The sequence below is a fragment of the Zootermopsis nevadensis genome, unplaced genomic scaffold (assembly GCF_977971745.1).
Source record: "Zootermopsis nevadensis isolate Lab colony 2312 unplaced genomic scaffold, Znev_1.0 Znev_ptg000022l, whole genome shotgun sequence".
Classification (NCBI taxonomy): Eukaryota; Metazoa; Arthropoda; class Insecta; order Blattodea; family Termopsidae; genus Zootermopsis; species Zootermopsis nevadensis.
The window spans coordinates 22679679-22704025 of NW_028259154.1; the positions used below are offsets into that span (position 1 = coordinate 22679679).

The 24347-nt window shown below is 35.9% G+C and overlaps 1 protein-coding gene across 4 annotated transcripts in view; it reads left to right on the forward strand.

The window, feature by feature from the left end:
• rib (BTB/POZ domain-containing protein ribbon) overlaps positions 1-23737 on the forward strand; it is a 155240-nt gene extending 131503 nt beyond the window's left edge. For 2 of the 4 annotated variants that reach the window (XM_087353589.1, XM_022074590.2), the window contains 4 exons: positions 8987-10091; positions 11003-11086; positions 11477-11522; positions 12746-23737. In XM_087353589.1, coding sequence (XP_087209715.1) covers positions 9105-10091; positions 11003-11086; positions 11477-11522; positions 12746-13599 — 1971 coding nt within the window. In that variant the 5' untranslated portion in view covers positions 8987-9104 and the 3' untranslated portion in view covers positions 13600-23737. Of the gene's footprint in view, positions 1-4191; positions 4670-5737; positions 5824-8986; positions 10092-11002; positions 11087-11476; positions 11523-12745 lie in introns of those variants that run through there. The other 2 variants (XM_022074589.2, XM_022074587.2) reach the window with 2 other exon arrangements.
• Positions 23738-24347: the final 610 nt, after the last annotated feature.

Genomic DNA, 24347 nt, shown 5'->3' on the forward strand with positions numbered 1-24347 from the left:
CTAAAAAACAAAAGATTAAAGTAAACGAACATACAATTTTACCCATTGTTTTTCTTCTATTTTGGGGTGTGAACTTGGGATCTTCAACCCTGAAGATGGAGACAGCTTGTTCCTTCGAAACATTGGTATCTACCTACAAGTACACACGTCTTTTTAACCGAAAAAAGTAACGTCGGTATTTTGTATGATTTCAGATATTGTACAAACTTTATTCAACCATATTCCACTAAACGTTTGTTTGATATTTTATTTAAATGTTTTATATGAGAACAAAATTTTGATCTGCTAGGAGGGAAGATTATAAATTGTCTCTCTTCACAATAAAAAGGCAACACAGTCTCTGTAGCACTCTTCTGTCCAAGGTCAGCCAGTTGAGAGTCCTCACTGCCAACAGTAGTTAGTGGCAGTCAAAAGCAAGGAAGGTTGCATTGCTCTCGAGAGATGTTTTCAAGCGAACCGGAAGAACTGGTTTTGCTATCATCTTCTTCTAACTTACAAGGGTGTGTGGTATGTTTGATGCTCCTTACCCCTTTATTTCGTTTGGGCGGTGACTTGATCTGAGTACTCTACGCTTACGCAAAGAAAATTATGGTAGCGATTCATTCACATGGGAGTTCTTTGAGTTTCTTAGTTTGTTTAACGCTGCTTTGTCACCTGCATAGGTTATACACGTTATCCAGAGGGTACCAGGTGCTCCTCCCCGCGATGTGAAGCTGACACCTCCATACAGGTAGACTGCCGATATTAAGGATTCGTGGAGTCTTGACTCTTGTATTAAGGCACAGGCCTATGTGCGATGTTATCTTTGCGTTGCAAGTAGGGGAATCGAACAGAAGTGCGAAGTACGATTATGAACGATGAATTGGATGTGGCGTGGAAGGGGCAGGGACTTATTTCAAAAGTCCGCTTCATTCATTCAATCTTAATTATATTGATAGAGAAATATTCACTCTCTGTTCTGAAAATTGTACAAAAACCCATAATATGCTCCAGAATCAATGAATGTTAAAGCAGATGGTACATTTGTTACCACTATGCTTCAAACAGTTAATGTCGTTCATGTAATTTCGGGTAGGAGAGGGCTGAACCCCTAAACCTCACCCTCGAAACATGTCTTGACCGCAGTGGTATCGCGAACAAGAGATGTTTCAGGAAGTGATGCAGGCTCTATTGTTATACTGAGAGTCAGTAATCCATTCTAACACGAGCAGTGCCAACTTGTTCATGTATTTCAGCTTGTCTTAGGGAGAATTTTGTAACGAGTTGAAGGGAAGGGGAATGGACAGTTGTTGAAAATGTTTGCAGTGTAGATTGTACACGAGCATAGACTTGGGAACAACCAGTAGACCTACGTATGACAGCAGGAGCTAGAGGACAAAGGCAGCGAGTCGCGTGCCATTATTTTAACGACAGGAAATCAATAAACTGATAATGTAAAATCATTACCTTGAGGATTTCGAGGCAGAGTTTGATTTGGATACTGGGAAATTTGACACTTTTATGAACTTGTAATTCATTCTCTTCATATAATATTGCTATGAAAATGAAGTCAATAAAGCGTTAGACACATGAAACATGTAGTACTCATGAGCGAAAGGAATTTTGAAAAATTTCGTTGAAAAACTTTACTTGAAGAGACGATTTCAGAGACAGAAGCGTAACTGGAAGGATCATATTGAAATCTGTCTTTCGGATTAAACTGAAGTGAAATGACTGAGGAAAGGACTCAGAGGTGGTACTGGCAAGGTACCTTCGGATCTCGTAACGTGCAATTTCTTGGTTAGCTGAAGGGATATCACTTATTCAATGACAGGAATTCCTTTCCGTAACGAATAGGGATTTAGCTTTTCACCATCAGACCTGCTCTGGAATCCATTCAGTCTGCAGTGAATTTCCTCAACACCGCCTCTATGCATTACTTAGGAACAGGACAAATTTACCTTTAACTTGAATAAAAAGTTGTTGAATGTCTAAATACTCGGCATGATAACTTTTGTCTACAGTTTGAAACGGGAGGAGAATTCTTATTTTGACAAAATTTTGGAACACGTCTGCTTCAGTCCTTACCAGTCGTCAGTTTAATCCCTCACATTTCTTTTGAGAGGCTGACTTTACAGACGTAGAAGATAGGGAGAGTGATAAAATTCAAACTTGTTAGGGTTAAAAAGAAAGGAATTGTGACTTGCTTCAAGATACCACGTTAAGAATTGTTGTGGAAATTCATTCCCCAAATAGGAACTGGACATGCTGCTTTTGGCCTGTCCGTCTGCTTCTTTCTCTAAACGGTGCTGTGGAGTCGTTGAAATGCACGTGTACTGGCTTCTGAACGTCTTTGAGCACTTGCATCTATTTACCACATTACTAACTCTGATTCTTCGTAGATCCATGGATCCTTTTTCAAAGCGTCTGTGCCAGTATGATTGTAGTGTCTAAGCTTCCCACTTCTGTTCGGGTATAATCGTTCCACGTTTTGCCGTATGTTCATGTAAAATGAGTCGTGTGACTAAATCAAAGATAATGAGAACAAAGCATATAATATGTATGGAAGGAACAAGATATACATATAATATTCTTATTTATAAAATCTCGAGGGAAGTCAGGCCTGTACCAGGTCAGAAATGAGAGGGTAATATTAAAATATATTTTAGAGCAATATATCGTAAAGATATGAAATGAATTGATTCCTGGAACTCAGGTCATAAACCTGAAAACTGTCCTGGGTTTGAGTCTCGCTGACAATTCTGGGTTTAGGGATTTTTTTGTAATATTATAAGATAAGTGACCCTTGGGATGATATATGATACGACGCATATGAACCCACTACCAGAGCCCCGACGACAGGCGTTACGACGCCGACACAAGATGACATCTTCACAGATAAGCCCTGTAATGTCACAAGAAACGACGCTGAGAAACTGATGCCGGGCGTTGACTCCTGCTGACACGACGTCGACAAAAGATTCCATATATGTAATATATTAGCCTTGGGATGCCCTACGATACATTATCGAACCGAAGCTGGTCGTCGCGACAAATATTGCTGTAAAGCCGACTTCAATTCAAAGTCATGCCAAGAATAGTATACAAACTCACAAACTCACAAACTGACATCCAACGTCGAGACGCAGACAAAGATTACACATATTGCGTACATGAGAATCAGGCGCAAGACAAGACGCTGACAAATAGACACTGAGCGTCCCAACGCGTGTCGTCTCGAAGTCGACTCAAGATTGGTGATCCCAGCGAAACCACGAGAAACTATTCTAGCAAAGCAACGCCATCATGACGCTGTCAAAATACTCAATATTTTTCGCAGGTTAGCCTCGGATGTCACTGAACATGACGCTGAAAAATCGACTCAGAGCGTCGAGACGTCGATCGTCGCGACGCCGTCACATGACAGAATATTTTGCAAGAATAATCGCTAGGATGCCACAGAACATGACATGAGAAACCGACGTTAAGCGTCTTCCAGAAGTCACTAATAGACGCAATGTTCATAGCAGTCGAACTACGGGTTGACATTGGACATGATACTGGGAAACCTACCCAAAGCATCGCTACGTCATCAAAAGACGACGTGTTTACTACAGCTGATCGGAAAGATGTCGTTGAACAAGAAGCTGGAAAGCCGATGCCTGTCGTCACAATGTCACCGCATGACACCCATGGATCAAGGGACAAGAAACAGGACAGGCGCCGAGCGTCGCGACTCCATTTTTCACTTCAGTTGTTTGTCTTTATATTTTTGCGGTAGATTGTTTTGTACAGAAATTTCTGTCAGGCAAAGGTTGTGAAGGTGTGGCCTCTTGTGATTTGTTGTTGTTGTTCTTATTATTATAATTTTAATATTGTTACTCTTGCTGCTACAATTATAGCATATTCTGTACGTTTTGCATTCAAGCAATGAGCAGAAGAAGCAAAGTCATTATAAATGGAAATTTTGGAATCAGGCACGCATGTTTCTGATAAAAAGCGGTAACTGAGGGAGACTACCCTCGTACCCCTTCTTGTCCACGTTCCGCCTATCCCATGACCCTCAATTCTCCCCCACATAAATTCCTCTCCTCGTTTCCCCTTCCCAGTGCCCGAACCATGCGCTATCACGTCCCGACCCCTTGTTCCCCCCAACCCGCCCACACCACCAACCCTCGACGTCGAGAATTTTTCTTTTACACAAATTTAATGCGAGCAGTTTCTGATGAAAGTTGCAGTCATGTAGTCTACAGCCAACTTGTATGAGCTAAAGGGAGGAAAGGACAGTTAAAAAAGCGTTATATCTTGCGTAGCACCAAGTTAATGTAGTTTCGGTTCTAGGCGAGACTAGCGTGCGTGAAAAAAGTGCGCGTGAGTGCGTTTTTCGTGCGTGTACGCGTGGCCGGACGAACGCAGGCAGTCGGAGGGATAGAGTCGAGAAGTTGGGAGTAGCAAAGGAAGTTATCTATAAAGTATTTTTAAAATTATAATATTCTGTTGAGTGCGTCGGTGCTGTTCGCATTTTGTTCCAATTCAATGAAAGTTTTCGTATAAAACAGGTGTCGTGTTGATGAGAAACAAACAGTCGTGCATTAAAATGAGCAGAATATGTAATTGAGGAAATGGTTCTATTCATACAACGCTACGACAATCATTACCATTGAGCACCTCTCCCCTCCTCTGCGGCCAGGTAAGTTAATATCAATGGCGTTCTCGCGTTTCCTTGGTAACGGAGTCTTTTATGGCCTGAAATAGTATTTTGGTGAATTTTATATTTATTATTAAATTCGCGAGTTATTGTCCCCTGTACATTTGACTATATTATTTGGTATATTTTATTTCTAATCAGAAATATCCTTACTAAATGTTCTAATGCAGGAATAGGTTGGATTGATACTGTAGTCCTATTGTTTAGGCCAAACATGTCCTATGTAAGCTGAAGAATTACACCTGTCGCCATAAGGTGCTCAAATTCAGTTAAATTAAATCACAGAAGTGGTTTGTATAACTCCAGTTTTTCTCGCAAAATCGGCAATGAACCATCCTAAACGTATTTCAGACTTAAAATTATATTTTCTGTACCAGTAAGTTACAATTTGGTTATTGAATATGACTTGACATTTAAGAAAAAAAGATTTTGAGCAGATTTTATCAGAATGGACTATGAAATAGTGCTACTACGAATTTCGCGTTTAGAACATTTTTATCAGGAAAGAACATATTCATGCAAAACAATGTAATAGCATTCCAAAAATACCTGACAAATAATACGATTTAACGTTATAAATTGGCCAAAATGATATTCTTCTTGTTCAGCATTCGTGCCTGTTACGAGTGAGAATTAATTTGGAAACTATGAAATATCAACATATTTGGTATGAAAAATGTAGACAGAGGATTCAACTACAGCAAGGTATGCACACGAGACAGCGGACAACACCCTTGCCTTGAGTGGGACTCGAACCCGATGTCCTAGTGTTTATGTGATTCAAGGACGTACGCGCGTTAGGTCGAGTGAAAAAATTAAATTACTGTTGGAAATTTCAGGATTCCTTTGGAAAATACAGCAAACTTGAATTACGGATTCTGTGTGTTTCTTATAAATTATGTGCGTAGAAAGAGAATAGAATTTTATTACCGAAACATTTTCGAATGACCCGCCCCAATGTTCATGGACCACACGCACAATCCGGCAGTAGGTCGCAAACTTCGTGTAAAGATGGCAGCACCAACACAAGGTTCGGGAGGGTAGATGGGAGTTGCAAGGTTGTTGACCAGCAGACGAGAAGGGAAGGCAGGAGTGGTTTGGTGGGGAACCCGGATAGCAGGTGGGCTTTGCTCAAGGTAAGGGTACAAAATGAGAAATTATTAATATTGATGTGTGTATTCATATTTATGTGTTGTTGGTGTGCTGATTTGTGTTGCCGAAGGATGACACTGCGAAATAGGGTTGATCTTTCGTCCTTGCTATTAAAAATAATCAGCACGACTCTGTGGAAGAGGGGAACGGGGTGGGGAAAAGTCTAGATATTCCGTCTGGCAGTCGTCTGGGGCGGCTAGCTATAAGGGTGCCTTGCGGTATTGAAAAAAATAAAGAATAGGAATCCCTTACAATTTGCCATTGACCTTGAAGTGTCTGACGATCAGGGAACACCCCGTTGTATTTTCGCACACGCTGATTTGTTGTTGGCAATAGGAAGAGGCGGTGCAAAAGAATAAGGGCAGTTTTTGTTGTGATGAGTTATTAAGGAATGTTATTGTGATGTGGCCACAGTTTCGTTCTGGTATTAGTGCGTGCTGTGTGAGTGCGAAGGCTGGCAGCCGGAGGACCGCCATTACGAACACATCATGCCCTTATGTACCATTACGTAAGCCCTCATAGTGCGGGTGTTTTTTATTAATTTCAAATAAGAACTCGGAAGTTTTCATTTCGCGGATGTTACGGCATTGTTTTCGTGAAGTGAAAATGAATTTATATTGCTGAAACTTTTATGGTACATGTTATAATTTTAGTCTTTGAAACAATTTCGGTATTAATGATTTGTTACGAATATATTTATAATAAGTTATGATACAAATTGGAAATTACAAAGTAAAACGCTTGACTTTTTTTTCCCTAGAACTATTGTCTTTGTGGTATAATTTTCAGCTGTGAATTATTTATGTGGTGTACGTAAAAATGACATAACCCGATTTTGTATGTACATAAAATCTGAAATTCAGATATACCTTCTATTCAGCTGTAAATTTTTATTGCGGGTAATATGTTTACGAAACTCGATTATTTATTTCGCTCATTAAAACCATTATCTGCGTAATATCATGAATTTCTCTGTTTAGTACCACAAGTTACGTGTTTTTTTTTAATTTTTGAAGGCCTCACCTAAAAAATAATTTCCGTGTGTCTACATTGGGACTGTCGGTACTGTTCCGACTTTTGAACTTTGATTATAGAGGTCGTGTCAGTGGAAGAAGTGTCCCCATTACTTTGAAAATTTGCATTCAAGAGCGAATTATGGGCCAGCGTGCATGTACGTTTGTTTTAACTTGCAACTGAATGTTGGCATCGGTGCTTCATTCATGCCATATTTTTCTTCAGTTAATTGTAATTATAAGACGGGGATTATAGTGGTTATAAACTAGGGCAGATTCTACTACAGTACTAAAATTCAATATATGCTGCAACTCTGTGGCAATCACATTTCATATTTTTAATTTCGAATTATTACATCTTAGTTCTACAATGATTTGTGAAAATTGTATGTGTAGACACTATTTCAAATGTTTTGCGCACAACAATGCCCAGTCTGTCGTCACCAACATGTTTTATGGTTAAGAAAATAAGGTTCTGTATCCAAAATGTTAAACTTGTCTGCTGTGATATGTGTCAGATAAATGTTACGTTTTATGTCGAGTGATGTTCCGGTTTAAAGAATAAACCTGTGATGGGAACAATTCCATTTGTTCTAATTAATACTTAGTTGCAGTTTATTGATCTGTGATTACATAAAATTACATTTTTGATCTAAGCAGTTCTTTTGTGTTTAACAACGTTGATCCGGAGAATTATAAAACGATTCGGCAAACAGTGCAGTTGCCATCTTCAGGATGAGTATGTAATGGTTGGGAATTTTATATAGAGCAGACAGTAGGTGGTGAGTTGGATTTGTTTGTGCTGATTGGTGGCTCCTCCTTTAAGGTGGCAACTTCAGTTTTTGCCGAAGGGAAATATTTAATGATTAAGGGAATAACATATATGTAAATGGGCTTATAAGTTGCAATCCATTGGCTTCATCAAAATATGGCCCACAAGTTGGTGTGTGTTACTGTGGTAGTTATGACTTAATTACATTGCTTTGTTCAGGTAATATAATTTATTACAGTCAGGATTTGGATTGAAGACGTTTGACCATAAGCGTACAATATTATTATCCTTGTGAGAGAATATTAATTATTTTGTAGCACTGAGGGGAAAATGTTTGTGGGAAAATGAGAACCTGTGCTTTAAACTTTCATATTGCAAGTTATTTTAGAATTTCAGTTTCAGTATCATGCTGAATTTTTTTTTTTTAAATTACAATTATACTTTCCTAAAGTCATATAGGTGAAATTATGTACTGCAGTTGTTTGAATTTTATCACAGTCTCGTTAGTATGAACTTTAGTATCGATGACTTTATTTCACGAAGAATTTTTCCCTTTTAGAGACTACTTTTAATCCTGTCTATACTTTGAAAATACTCATTATTATTATACCAGCACAGATCTTAAATTTGGTGGCACTGGATCTGTGATGCTGACAGTAAAATGTAATCTTATGTGCCAAATAACAGTAGCCTACTATTTTCATATATATACTAATATGTAGGTATATTTTCTAAATGTGGTTTATGCTGATAGCCATGTTTTAGCTGGCTGGCAGTTTTATCAATCTGGATATGCATATCACATGTCATCACAAAGGGCTAACAGTCTCTAAAAATGCCTAAAATAATTTCTTCAGTCATTTCATTACAACACTTTCTAGATTTGCTTTTGTCGCAGGAAAACGAACAAATACAATCATCCTAAATATCTCTAAACCTTCCTACTGCATAAATACTTTTCATAGTACAAGTAAACAAAAGGAACAGAAACTTTACATTTGGCAAGCTGAAAATAAAATACAGCAGTGCATTTCCTCCCTTGCTATTACTCATAAATAACTTTCCTTATTAAAACAGTCCATATTAAGTTAAACAAATGAATATTACAGACCATGTATGTGCACGTATGAGCTACTATGATGTGAAAATACTTCAGCAGTTAGCATTTACAATATTTGCATCAACTTCCTTTTTATATACTTTATAAAATAGTACAGCACGGTCCTTCCTCTGAAACAAAAGAAACACTCGGCCATCCAATCATCAGTAGAATTTTGTCAAAACATTTGGTTGCTTTGGATTCAGAGGAGAACATATTTGTGTTCTATTTTTATTGAATATGATTGTTTACTCTGCCTCCAGACTCAACTACCTCAACATCGTGTTTGCTGATTTGGAGCAGACTGCTGACGTAACAGCAGTGGATTGCTTCTGAAGGAAATTCAGCCGTTTCGGTACGGCTCCTTTTACTAGCAACAAGATGGGGAGCGCAACACAGCAATACTGCCTCAGGTGGAACAACCATCGATCCAATCTGCTCGCTGTGTTTGATGAACTCCTCCGCAATGAAGCATTTACAGATGTGACCCTGGCTTGTGAGGGTGGTACTTCTGTCAAGTGCCACAAAATGGTATTGGCAGCATGCTCATCCTATTTTCAGTCTCTTTTCACTGAACTCCCATGCAGACATCCTGTTGTAGTACTCAAGGATGTAAAATATTCTGAGATGAAGGCAATTCTTGAGTACATGTATCGTGGAGAGGTAAATGTTGCTCAGGACCAGTTGGGGGAACTACTCAAGGTTGCTGAAGCATTGAAAGTTAAAGGCCTTGTAGAGGAGAGAGGATCCTTGTCTCACGCAAGTCCTTCCAAAGATCCTGCTGAGCAGCATCAACATCCTCACCATCAGCATCAACATCAACTTGAACGACACAGGGAGGATGACCCCTCTTCTGCCCACTCCCCTCCCAGCATTAGTACCTCGACAGTAAATGCATCTCCTCTTCCACACAGCAGCAGCAACATTTCGCCGCCCCACTCATCAGGAATACCGGGTCCTCCATTTGAAAAGAACCCCTATAATCTGTACGGGAAGTCTCCTGTGATGGAGCGTGGTAGCGGAAGAATGAGCCTCCCGATGTGGGCCGTGCCAGGTTTACCACTACCACACCATCCTTCCCCTGTGCCAGCCCCTAGTCACCCACACACGTCTGCTGCTGCCATGCTTAACAGCTGCTATGAGGCTGCTGGTGCGACAGACATGTCCCCACTGAAACGGAAGAAACTTCAGGGTTTGTTGATGAGTAGGGATACACCCATTCTGCGCACAGTACTGGGACAGGGACAGCAAGGTCAACAAGGATCACAGGGACAAGCAGATTCATCTCAGCCCATGTCTCTTGTATGCCAGGCAGATAGTCATATTGAACGCAACCATTCCAATGGATCTGCACATGATGTTGATAAGGTAAGATCAATACTTACAACACCTACACAGCATAGATGTTGGGAAATGTTATCGTTATCATGACTAATGATAGGTTCACTATGTGGCAGTCATGGAGTTTTAAGACAAACACCAGTCTTTACACAAACACATTCATCCCCTTTTCAGTTGAAGCAGAGTTTGCCGGTTTGTAATTAAATCACTGATGTTTTGACTGCCATCCCCTTGACTTATTAGATTAGGTACTTTATTACTGTTATAAAAGTTAAATGTATTCTGCTACAAGAAATAAAATTAAGATAAATAAAATAAAATGGTGAGCTGTCACTGAAATTACAGTTACCAGTAAAGATTAATTTTCCCAGTTCTGTATTACTCCAAGAATGACTCAATTTTCAAACAATGCACAATCTACTTACACATATACATATTTATATAATTCACAATCACTTAATCGAACACTTCTTTAAAAGAGAATTATTTTAGTTTAACTTCACATTGAAATTTTAATGGGCATTTCACTAGTATCTGCCAGTCGCAGACAATAGGAACCGTGCAATATAATTGCAAACCTTAGAGGATTATATTTTAGTATATTGGCAACACCCACTTCCCCAAAACTGTAGGTACAGTGCTGACCATGATTTTGAACTGCAATGAGTTATTTAAGAAACTGGAATGATTTAGTCTTCATATCACTGCTGTAGGTGCATGTTTCTTAGTTAAGGATGACTATGAGAGATGAATTAGAAGGCGGCCACAGCGTATGTTAAGTCACTATGCTAAATTTCCTTGACTGGAGGCTGCGGGGTTCCCAGAGCTAGTCTTTGAATGTATCTTATTATGAAGTGATCTTACATATGACATAGAGTGTAATAACATCAAGGTCATACAAATGTATAAGTGTTATGTTGTATCCCTATATTTTGCAGAATTTGAAAACAGAACCATCGTTAGATGAGGCCCGTTCCCCCTTCACTGATATCTCCATAATGGATGAGGAGACAAGTGAAAAGGTATGCCACTGGACTTAGTGCGCTGGATGTAATGAGTAACGGTTATCTCCTTTAAGTGTAACATCTTTTGGAACTTATTCTTAGTTTTCACTCCTTTTAGCCTGTTTTTCTTTTTTTATATAAGGAAACAACATACCCCCTGCATAATAAGTATTGACTGATAGATTTTCATTGAATTTCATTCAATGGTTCATAGCACAGAAGAAAAAAATACACAACCAGTAAGGATATTTTAAAATTTATCAAAATCAAACCACAGTCTTGTACATCATGAATTAGCAGGTGCAGTTCCAACAATTTCAGTTCAAATACAACTTATGTTCAAATACTACTGAAGAATTCATATGCTTGCTAACTACTGTAAAATTGATGCTTCTTTTTCCCCCTCAGAATAACAAGATAATGCTGTCCCAGTCCTTCCCGGGCGATGTCCGAGGTAAGACAGAATTTTTAACTTCTTATTTATAAATGGGAGTTAAGCTCTGGTGGGCAGAGAAGTATGATAGAACTGTAAACATTGGTTTACTTATAGACAGCTGAATCGTGGTAAGAGATGTCCTTTGTTCTTTTGGTCTGACTATCTGGAATATATTGATTATTTATGGAATTTAGAAGTAGATTTGCATGTACGTTAGATGGAAAAAATCAATAAGATTACGATTCAGGAAATCTAATTATTCATGAACTTAGCTGTATAATTTCTAAAGCAATAAGAAAATGCTTATATATCTACACACACACACCAGTCTTGAATGATGGTGTGTAATGGAATGTCTTTCATAACAATGAACAAAGTCATTCAATGCTACATGACTATCAGAAGCTTGAATTTGTACTTAGTTTTGGGTAAACATTTTGCCTGCACATTTAAATTCCCTTAAGAAATTACATGTTTTATAACAGGTACATTTACTTTTGTAGATTTAAACAAGAAAATTGAAACAAAACATTTATGACATACAGCATACTTAAGCTTTGTCTTACGAGAATAGGAGATAAAATCCGTATTATGAGACTGCCAGCTGATCTTGAACTCCAGGATTAATGGTTTATTAGAATGCTACTGTAATGTGAAGCTCTCTCACCTCAGTCTAGCAGCAAGATTTAGAATCCAGATTGTTTCACATTGGCGGCTAAATGACTAACTCCATGGAGCGTAGCCCTTTTTGAGAATGTGTTAGTCAGTTAGCTAGTCAAGAAATTGCCAAAATTAGGGGAACCACAAGATTCATTACAGTGTTCACAATAGCCCAACATAGGTCTCTGTCCTTCGCCAAATGAATCTGGTCCATGACCAATTTCCTTAAAAATCCAACTTAATATTCTCCCATCTATGCTTTGTTGTTCTAAATGGTCTCTTCTCTTCAGGATTTCCAACCAATATTTTGTATGCATTTATCATCACGCCATGCAGTCTGCATGCCATGCCCATCTCATTTCGTAAATTAATCATCTTAATATTTAGCGAAGACTATAAATTATGAAGCTTTTGGTTTGGCTGCTAGGAAGATAAATTGTTATCTGTGACAGTACTCGGACTTTACAGAGTAACAATGTGTTGGAAATTGATGTGGTTGGATAGTAATTGATTTTGTTTCCAAGTTAGTAAATAGGAGGCCTTGAGTACCTGTAGTTAAACTGTATGATTGTTCTCTGTAGGTGTGTCATCTGGCATTGCTACATATGTGCCTACACAGAAGCCAGAATGGAAGCGGTACAAGCAATATACACGAAATGATATAATGTCTGCTATTGAGGCAGTTCGCAGTGGGATGTCTGCTCTCCAAGCTTCTCGCAAATACGGCGTTCCTAGCCGCACACTGTATGACAAAGTGAAAAAAATGGGGATCACTACAAGTCGACCATTCAACAAGCGTAGTTCCAACGTAAGTACTGGTGGAAGTAGCTATTTTCCATACAGTAGCTGTGGAGGTAATGGTGGGGTGGGAAGTAATTCCTTGGGTGGAGTTTTTGGTGTGAGTGGAGGAGGAATATCAGAAGGGGAAGAACAAATGGTGAACCCATCTCCAAGTGGCACAATTATGGAACCTTTGTTTCTGCAACATGCACTGGATGGGATGAAGCGTGAGCTTGGCGATCGAGAAGCCATGGCTGCCATGGCTGCGGCTGCAGCTGCTCATGCAGCTTCTTCAGCTAGGAGTGGCAACTCATCATCAAGTCCAGGGGAGAATGGCAATGGTCATTCACCAAGTCCAAGTCCAAGTCTAATTAAGTACATTCGTAGCCACAATAGTATGACTCCGAGCCCTGCACCTGCAAGCAATGACCTGCTTCTTTCTGGCAGTGGTAATGATGGAGCAGATGATGAAGACCAAGTGGAAGACTTGTCAGTCTCTCGGAAACCTGAGCCAATGCGTGTCATCATGCCTCCGATGAACCCTGCAATTGCATCCTCAGCCAAAAAAGAAGAGATGCATGAGGATGACATTCGGGAACACTGTACCTCTGATGAGTCACATAATGCGTCTATGGAGACAGGAGAAAGGGACTGAAACAGGGATGTGTATACATTGCTAATTGAAGCAGAATTTGCATGCATCTGAATAGGAGTTATTAAAATCTTTCAAGCGCATGTTCCTTTTATGTCTCCAATGATGCTTATATGCAATACCATAGTTTTATCCATCTGCCCAAAGATATGAAAACTCTTGCCAAAATAATTCAGTTCAAACCAAATTTCTGTCTATTGCTTAGGCAAATTGTGAATTATTAAGATTTGACTTGGACCACATTGGTTTTACATCTTGTTTCCAGAAACTCACGAAGGTTTACTGCTTAAACTTTTATTTGTTATTTCATTCACACGAGACAGGAGGCATAAAGTTAACATGAAAATGTTATGAAGTTGGAAGAAATTAGTACATCCATGCAGCAATGCAAGCTGGATTTGTATTGGGGAGAGTATAAAGATGTCTTTTGTAAGAGACAACTCAGGCATCAGTTTTTGATCTTCATCACTTTGTCTGGGTTATTTCTGCCTTCCCATTCTATTTTTAAAGTGTGTGGAAGTGAAGAAGTTACCTAATGTACTGTAAACAAATGCTCTTATTGATTGGACAAGACAGGGTCCAACACAGGCAATGTGGAAGGTAAGAAATCTGCCTGATACCTCTTCAGCCCTTTCACAGATGTAGAAGCCGTTGTGGGTTAAATAATACAAACAAGAGTTTTCTGGTAGGATTTCACGGCAGTCAGTATCACATTAAGACAGTGATATACTTTGAAGCATGCAAGTCCTGCTTCCAAAACACATAATACACTTTCAACACAAACCAAACACTTCACTACCTCACTGCAACAACAACCATGTTCTGTTGGTTGGAATGGGACAATGTACTGACTCGTCTCATTTCATTCAAATTCTGCACTGACAGTATATTCTCTGAAGACTGCCATATTTTTTTATTATTAAAATAGTAACAATATTTCAGTTTTGTTATATTTACAGTTTTTACACATTATATTTATATACAACATTTAAAGACTGTTTTTGTGCATCTGTGAATTCAGTGCAATATTATTTATGTTGATTGCTTGTAAGAAGTTTACGACAAATGATCCACACTCTTAGCAGTTGGGAGGAAAATCCAACTTTTTGCATTTTCTTTTCAATTTTTTGCTGGTGACAGTTTTAACTACTTCTTGGTGACTCAGAAATGTCACTAGAAAGATGTGTGTGTATGTTACACAGCTTCAGTTTTTCCTTTTGTACAGCATTGCGAGGAAATAGATTTGGCTACGAGGGTAGCATTGTTGTTCTTTATTCACATAGTTTTGTGATTTCATACTTTAAGATAAATTTTTTATTGATGATTTCTGTAATCCTAAAATCTGTTTTCAAACAGGGATTATGAGATGAAATCATTGTAAAATTTATAGCTATTAAGTAGTCACACAGTTGAAGGCATATCAGCATCTAACAATGACCAATGCACCTGCACAGTGTGACTGCACTGAGCATTGTTGACATATAACACATATTTGCCTTTGCAGTAAAATTAAGTTGGAATCCTACTAGCTTGAGGAGGGACCATAATAATATAAGACTTGTACCTATCATGTGTAACGTTAAAACGTTCCTTTTTGTATGAGGGAATACATATTATAAGACTGAGAAAACACATTACTGTATTGTACACTGTAGTTCATAGTTTTGGCCATAAGTTGGAGTTGGAGTCACTTTGGAACTGCAGCGTTGGGACAGGCACGAATATTACTCAATTTGTTTTACTGCAGGAATGCGCTTAGTACAGCTGTGCTTTGGGTATCTCACACAATTTATGCAATTGTGTTATAATTCCTTGATGCAAAAACATACTATAAACAAGTTTGGCTACGTTACGTAAACAAATTGGAACGAGAGACTATTTTTCATCAAAGCGACTTTAAAGAACTTGCCTAAACTTTTTTCTTATATACTTAATGAAAGGTAGTCTCACCTCTTGTTAGAAATTGTTTGATTTAAGTAGACGTCCTTCATAACATACTGCCTATTCTATCATTTGTCCCTTCCATGTATGAAATCTGGAAATACCAGTCAGAACTGTAATTGTTAAGGGAAGGGTAAATACTTGGCAGTAACAAAAAAGTAACAAATACTTGTTCCTCCTCTCATATTATTTTGGTTAATTTCATAGATAAGCTGCCCAAAACTGAGAGAAATGGTACAGGTTGCTGGCCCCAGTTGCTCTTCCTAAACACAAATTAAAGTTTTTCCATTGTGATTCCACTTCAGAGGTGCGGCCATCCAAACTCCTCAATTGCTGGGGTTTGTTCTGATGAGACTGACTTGATTATTGTATTTATCTTGTTGCTTGCCCTTTTTCTGTGGAGAATGTAAGGCTTGTAGGAACAAGTTTTTCTTCTAAAGGGTATGATAGGAATTGCAAATAGATGTGCTAGGGTCGATGCAATTTTGTTAAATGTCCATGCATCCTGGTTATCTTAAGTTTTGTGGTGTTATATAACTGGTATCTGAGAATGAAATGTGTGACAGACATTCGCTGCATTTCACAGAAGGAGCTCGAAAAGTGGGAAATGTGTATGAAAAACATGTTTAATTGCTTGTAAATAGATAGCATGAAGATTGTAAATTTATTATGTTGTAGCTGAAATGCATTCATTAAAAAATGGAAGCAGGTGCTGTTAGCAATCACAGAAGTAAATGAAAATGTCATTAATGACATATTATAAAATTTCTGTTAATGTGATAATAAGGAACATGCAAGAATAACTAAAAATCATGAAGGGTTGCTACAACTCACTGTGTTTGCCACCTCAGCAGTAGCAGCTAACGAAGAGCCAGTTTTTAAAACCGATGACATTGCCTTGCTTGCAGTTATTATTGAGTTTTGGTTTATTAATGGATTGTTTTATTATTTACATCTTATATAATCAAGGTTTTGGGATGGAATGGATATTGTTTCTTTTTCTTGAGATGTTACAGTGGTATTCGTTATAAAATATGTAGTGTTGTATATGTACAGTATAATAACATAGGCAAGAGGGAGAGAGGGACTTGAAGGCATGTGGAAACACCAATGTGTGGTGGGATATAACCCATTGCTCATTTAGCACGAGTCACTAACCATTGTTTGGGATTGGTTTTCATTGCAAGTGTGGCTTATCAAATAAAATTTTAAAAAAATATTAAAATTAAAAAAAATGCTTTTGGCATTAGTGTTACATGATGTAGGAAAAGAAGACACTTTACTTATTGCTAGAATAAAAGCGTATTGGCACCAATTGTTAGCACATCACTTTTGAGACACACCGTATTTCTGATCTTATCCAGCACACTAAAAGTAAATTTCTCGTGACATGTGTATGTTATATAAAAGAGGATATAATTTGCGACAACTTGCAATAGGCCATACAGGAAGGAAAGTACTGATAGCTCATCAGGATAAGTTTGTTCATCTCTGAAGCTGGAACTTGCAACACTTTTTCTTCTTATTTTTTGTTCCATTGCTGTGATTTTCTAGACTGAGTACAGTAAAGCTTGTCTTATACAGCTTTCTGTGCAATATACACACCATATCTATATTTGAACAGAGAACAGACTGATTTTATGCTTGTCCTGTATCATGTTAGCCCTGGGTTTTGCTTACTAATGGGAAATGTATTCTTTGTAAGCTACTGGATAGGAGTGCTTGCTACACACAGGGAGAGCAGTCAGAGGCCAGTGATGAATTTATGTACTAGTTTCTCTCAATTACTGAAAAACAAATTATAAGACATGCGGTGTTATATTGTCAGAGGATTGTAGTTGTAGCAATGGTGTTTATTAGTTTTGTCATTTTCTGTAACTGAAGAAGAATATAATTCTTAGTTTCAAAATTGGATCTGAACTTCCAACTTTTAACAGTAGATCATGAAGTTTATTTTCAGTGCACTTACAATGTATATTTTATACAATAGATTCACTTATTATTTCTGTGCACTTCTGGAAGTGGGAGATTCATTTTACACATGGCTACTTTTAGACATCTTTTCTTGTAGGTCTGATCTAGCATATGGAGACTTCTTTGGGCATTTATTTTGTTGTGATTTATACATATGCAGGCTGGGGATGCAATGCATTTTGGTTTCTCCATGTGCTAGCAAGATCCACTCTGCTTCATTCTTTTCATAGTACATTCCTTTGGTTAGTGGAATAAGAACTTCAATCCAGTAGCTAGTGCATTGTTATAGCACTAAGTTATTTAAGGTATGGATATTTAGTTCATACAAATTAACTATTTGAAATATATATCCCAGTGCTGTATGAATTGAATATTTTCCATTCCCTGGGTTAACCTATCTCTAGTCAATGAAAGCATTTTCATTGTTAAGTCCATTATTTCATAAAATACCTCTTCAGCATGCCATATCATAATGTTTGAATGGTATTACCTTAATTTTCTGAAGATTTATAATTCATTGTTTTAACCAGGATTGTGCCACATAGAGTTGTTTTTTTCTGTTAAATCCAGGTTTGAAAATACAATAGTAAAGTAATTGGTTATTTTATTATAACATAGACCAAGAACTCATATATGATGTGTTTTATTACTGTGTACAAATTTTAGTTAGTTAACCAGTTATTAACTTAGTTGTATTTTATTTTATTTTATTTTAATTAGGATATTGATGATCTATGTTCAGTTCATGCACATAGAAAAAGAAGACTGAATTATTACGTAGAGTTCTCATTTGTTTTAGACTGAGGGTATATATTAAGTGTTTACAAGATGCCTTATTATCTTTTTAAATCTTCTGATAAATGAGGTTGGCAGCAAGCCAAAATCCTCAGGTGAATCAGGAATTAAAACAATTAAAAAATTAACTGCAATATTTGTAAGTCCAATTGTATATAGATTTAATCAGCATATTTTCATGTCCCAAGGGCATGCTAAAAACACATAGGTAACAGTCTGTGATTTTGAGAAGAAAAATAGGATGAACAAAATGGTACTTCCAAACTTGATCAAAAACAAAATAAAAATTAGATGAAGTTTGGAAGAGGTTTAAAGGCTGTTTACCCAGACTTTCTGCGGATGTATTAAACCATATAGTGTTGGTCACATGATATAAATATTATCTACTAGTAGCCACTAAATCATAGAAGTTAGTAATTTAATTTGTTTTTCACCATATGAAGTAGTAACAATATTTTGAGAGTCTAATTTGTGTTGCTTGGTAAAACTACACTTCCTATTAGCAGATTATATAAATGAGAGCAAAATTTGAGGCCATTTTTGGAGCAATGTTTAGGTTCACATTTGGAAATTTGGGCTATAACACATCTGTAGGAGGTATTGATAACTATCATTGAATTTTTATGTATGTCTTTCTCACACACACACAGAAACTCATCCTTTTTAAATTTGTGAATTACATATATATAAAATTTTATTTCAAATCTTTCCAGTCTTGAAAATTATTTACAGATTTTGGGTTGGCAGTCTGAATAAATTTATTAAGACTGCTATAACATTAAGTTTCCGAGTCATATGCAGTAAGAATTTGGCAAGTATCTCCTAGAGATCAAACATTTGTTTTCAGATGAATGGTTCCATGTCTCCAAATAATCAGTTATGTTTTTGTACTATAATGCAAAATAAGAATTATATAAAACAGTTTGTTCATACCTAGTCATGTCAGTATTATTACAAAGATGTGAAAAACATATCACAATGGTTAATTTTAAACACTTCCCATCTTTCCGCACAGACACATGAACTCTTTCGCTTACATGCATGGAACAGTTTCACTGTGTGGAAAAGTTATGAAATGCATTGTGGATGGAACTATTTGACCAAATGTACAGAAATATCGCCCTTTTATAAAATTCCATAGCAAAAATGAAATGTAAAGTATTGATGCTGGTTTTATATTGTCATATGATAAATGTATATGTGCAAAGATGAAATATTGCATTCATGTCTAAATTCTGACAGTCAGGTGAAAATTGCCTTGCTCATAGCTAATTTATTTTTATTATGAGTGAAAAGAATTAAGCTTAGCATTTGGATTGGGATTAAATTACAACCATATCCATATTAAGGTAACAGTGTTGTGTATGGTTAAATGGTGGCAAGTAGAATGTGAATGGGAATCCATTGCTCTTTTTATAATTTTTATAAAATGGGAAATAATAGTTAAAGCAAAAGTCACTCATGTGCCTTAATGACGGATTACATTAGGTCTTGGGACTTGATTGTGTGCGATTAAAAAACCTGAAGTTGTTTCAGGGTGCTGTATGGTATAGTACAGACGAAGTTGTCAGGGTAAAGAGCCAATGAGATTTGGAAATGCTTGTGGATGTTAAAGTTTATAAGAGTTTAGTTACAATTTGTTACATATATTACATAATGTGCCTTGGACTACAGCTTGGTGACTTTTTTCTTATAAAATTATGCGGACATTCCATTACAATTTTAAACCAATTCTGGAAAAGAAAATGGAAGGAGCTGTTTAAATTAAAAACCAAAATTGTAATTTTGTATTTTAAATTATATAAACCTTTTTAGAACAGATTAATGGACAATTTATTGAGGCAGTAACTTAAGTTTCACATAAATGTGAGAGTATGTAATTTTTTTATTTGGGGTTTGGTTCATGAATGTATCTTAGACTTATCAAGTTAACAAAATGGGATGGCTCTGTCAGAATGAATGAGAAACAAGTGAATGAATAAATATTTCAATTAGTAGAATGTTTTGTTATCTTTAATAACACAAGATGAAGCGCAAAGACTTGAGTTCAGTTAACCCTTTGAAGTTCATTGGTAACTGTATGTACCACCTGCATTTTGCCCACATAGCACACACATGGGTTTTATATGATTTTCAGAATAAATAATTATTATTTCTTTAAACAGCACTTATCAGTTGTTGTTTTTTTAATGGAAACATTTTGTTTTCGTAGAGTTATGAACTGAATATTTCAAGTTATTTAGATGACCTTTGGCTTCAAGGATTAAGAGAAAAGAAATGTAATGAACTTGTTATGAACTAGAATTTTCCGTTGTCTTTATGGGCTTGTATTTTCAAATACAAAGTGACAAGTGCTGAGGTTCCGAGACCCACAATTTAGGCACATCCGCATTGTTTCTAATGTGCACGTAACTTAAATGAAACTGTTAAGTTATATAATCAGTTCCAAATAATTTTGTCTCTAAAGAGAACATTCCTTTGACAATGAGCCATCCTGTAACAGTTTCTTGCTACTGCCAGTGTTGACTGTTCACCACTAATAATTTTAATTAATAACTGAAATCTAAAATGCATAATTAGTACTCCTGTCACGTTGACAGAATTAAAATGCTGCAAGACTTTCAGTTATTGGACTTTGTAAAAGTTTCCTCTGAATATTTGATTTTGTCATACTGAAATTAAGAAAAATGAGTTAAATATTTCAGTTGAATGTAGTGCATCTTAGATTTTTGTTAAATGTGGTAAATTAAATTTGCTATGTAAATATCTGTACTAACTATTACACACTCTTTTATTATAATTGTATTTGTGGAAACCTAAGGTGATAGAACTTAGTTCAACATTTCAGAGATATAAAATTATTCAGAATTCTGTTTGAAAGTAAAGTAAAGTGGTTATACCAGTATGACATAGTCTTAAAAGTAAGTGTCATACTTCATTCAACAGAAAAGGGATATGTATTGCATTGCATATGTAAGTTCATTTGGTTAATTACAGAATTAGTATATATACGTACACACATGCACACAACACATATTTTTACACATATGTATGTATAAAATAAACTTATATCCATAATCTTACTAAAATTTATTAATAATTCATCCAGCGCTAAGGGATTAAGATAAATTGTTGGCTGAAAATATATTTAAGAGTGAGTCTCAAAATCATGTATTTCTTTTTTAGTCAGAGTGATATGTTTATTAAGACTGATTTATTCATTTTAAATGCATAAAATATGAGCTTTGAAAAAACAGTACTAAGTGTGACATGTTTATGCACTGTGTCTTGCATTTTATGTTGCATTTAAGGGAAGATAAAATATGATGGGGAAGAAATAAGCTGCTAATAGAGAATACCGTTATACTCGCTGAGGTTCATTCAGTCCTAAAAGTGTAGTTTGAACTCATTTAATTTTATTCATTTACTGATAGTTAAAATATGTAGCATAATTACAGATATTTACATTTTTCTACATTTTTGGAAATTCTTCACGTTCTCTTAGAAAGAGAACATTTTATTCCGTGCAAAGAAATTTCTGTGGTAGGGAAAAGTGTTTTTCTTTTCTGTCAAACTTAGGAAGGAATGATCATGTTAAGAAAAATCAACAATTTTAATTAAGAAGGTTTATTTGGCATTTCATTACTTACACTTCTATTTTTTATTACTAAATTTGCTTACAGTGTGATCTGAACTGGTATCAAAACATGTTGTGCCTGAATAGGCAGAGTTGTTAGAAATGATCCAAGTTGAAGCATTCACTGGGCTCAGAATGTAAAATACAAAATAAATATATTTTGTGGCAGTATCAAAGGTCACAGATGTACCTAATTTTTTAAATAGTACACATTAACTCAGTCATTTTTCTTCATTTTAATTTTACAGGGGAATAATTATATAATGACCATTTTGACAATGACTGTATTCAAATGGAATGTGGCACCATAATATAATCCATCACCATTCTCTGCATTAAAATAAATAAGAAAAACTATATAACAAATGTATATAACATATCATTTGTTTCTCATCAAATATGCCTATGGAATTGTTAGTTCAAACATTTGTATGTTGCTGACAAACACAAGTGAACATTTGTTTGTACCCCTGTTTAAAGTATTTTAAAAAATACACCAAAATCAAATTATTATTACAACATTTCCCTTCCATGCCAAATTTAAATCAATGCCATTGATAAGCTCTGCAGTTGAAACATTGGAACAGGCAGGTGACCATGTATAAATTCTCCACGAGACAATCTTCATTTATTCATTGCATTTAGTATGTAAATGTTATTTGTTTGCTTAACAATAATGCATAAACTGCAGAAGTTATAAAGTGTCATTGAATTGTATTGGAGAGACTGAGAAAAACTGCATAAAATCTATCACGATAGTTAGTATCCTGGCCAAGAATCAAACAGAGGTCCTCCAAATATGATGCCAGAGTGCAACCACTGTACTACAATATTTAGACCTACAAATACACCAGAAGTTAAATTCAAAAGTTAAATTTGTAAATAGAAGTGCACAGAATCTAACAATCAAAATAAAGTTCATTGAGACACTAGCAGCTTAGTTCTTTCTGCCATGTGAAAATTTTGGAATGTGTTGTGTAACTTGCTTCTGCACTACCAGTTGTGCCACAGATGCAACACCTTCCAAAACATTCTGTTTATAAACTTATTTCTGTTTATATCAACAATGCAAGTTCATCACCCATACAGATCTCATACACATTTGTTTGCTGTGTTCCAATCTACCTCAGTGAATACCAATAAGCTACATAAGAATGAATGACTGTAACAGATTGAAGATACGTAATATATATAATCTATAATCTATAATCCATACTACGTATTAGATGGTTTGAAGAACTCAAGATTTTTGTACATAGTTAACTTTTTTATACTGATAATATGCCAGACTGTTTACAGAATATCATAAGAAATAGTTATAGTAATGTTGCCTACTGTTTGTTATTTTCCTGTGGCACTTGATCTTGAGTGATACAAACATTGTTCAGATATAACAGGTTCCTAACATGGCCTTAATATCATACTCTGGTTTCTGATGTTGCTCTTAGATGTGAGGATTGTTATTATAATAAATTATGCAGAACAAAATAAAATACAGCACGTAATAATATTATTAAGAGAAAAACTATTCTGTTTTTGTATCCAGTGCATCTGCAAGTCTTTTCCTTTACATAATTGTATTTTGTTTTATTTTGAGATGAACCAAGTCTTGAAATATATCTATTTGACTGTCTGTAAGCATTAAAGGTACTTTTGTATTTCATATTTTATTATGAAATTTAGCAGTACATATGTATCTCCTCCATTGATGATGTTTTCCACCATTTGGACATGTATTTCTTTACTTACAATTGATGTCTTGAATAATAAGGATCTCAGGATTTCTGAATTCAAGCCACCGTTTTTTCATCAATCCTCTTTCCAATGCATTAACATGTTATTATGAAGAATTTTCTTTAGAATTTTTATAATTCTGACTCCTGTAGAAATTCCTACATTGTGATAAGTGAAAATGTTTCTTAATCTTGATGCATAGTTTTTAGGGCTGTCATAATTATTCATTTAATCAGTCCAATTAATTTCAGTTTAAATCACTGATTATTTTCTGTAGTCTGTTATTGGTCTGTGCCAGTAATACAAAATTAAGCTTAAGATATTATATATAATTACTGTATTAACATTAAAAACATTGTTTAACATATTTATTAGTTTTAAAACCTCAGACTTGTTCTAGCACAAACTACTCTGGCACATCGAGCTCTATTTGTGTCCCCTAATTTAAAAGCAACTTTTCAACTTTTTAGTATTCAGACTTAAAATTAAATGTTCCCATATTAAAAATTAGATGAACCTTTGGTGACAATGTATCAACTGTTTAATTTAATAATTTATTGTTTGGCTGGCTGAATCCTAAATCCCAAGCCCCATGCTATATAACAGCTGCTGTTGTATGTGTCAAAATGCTACATGTGAGAACAAGTGTATGCGTAATACCTATGTGAAG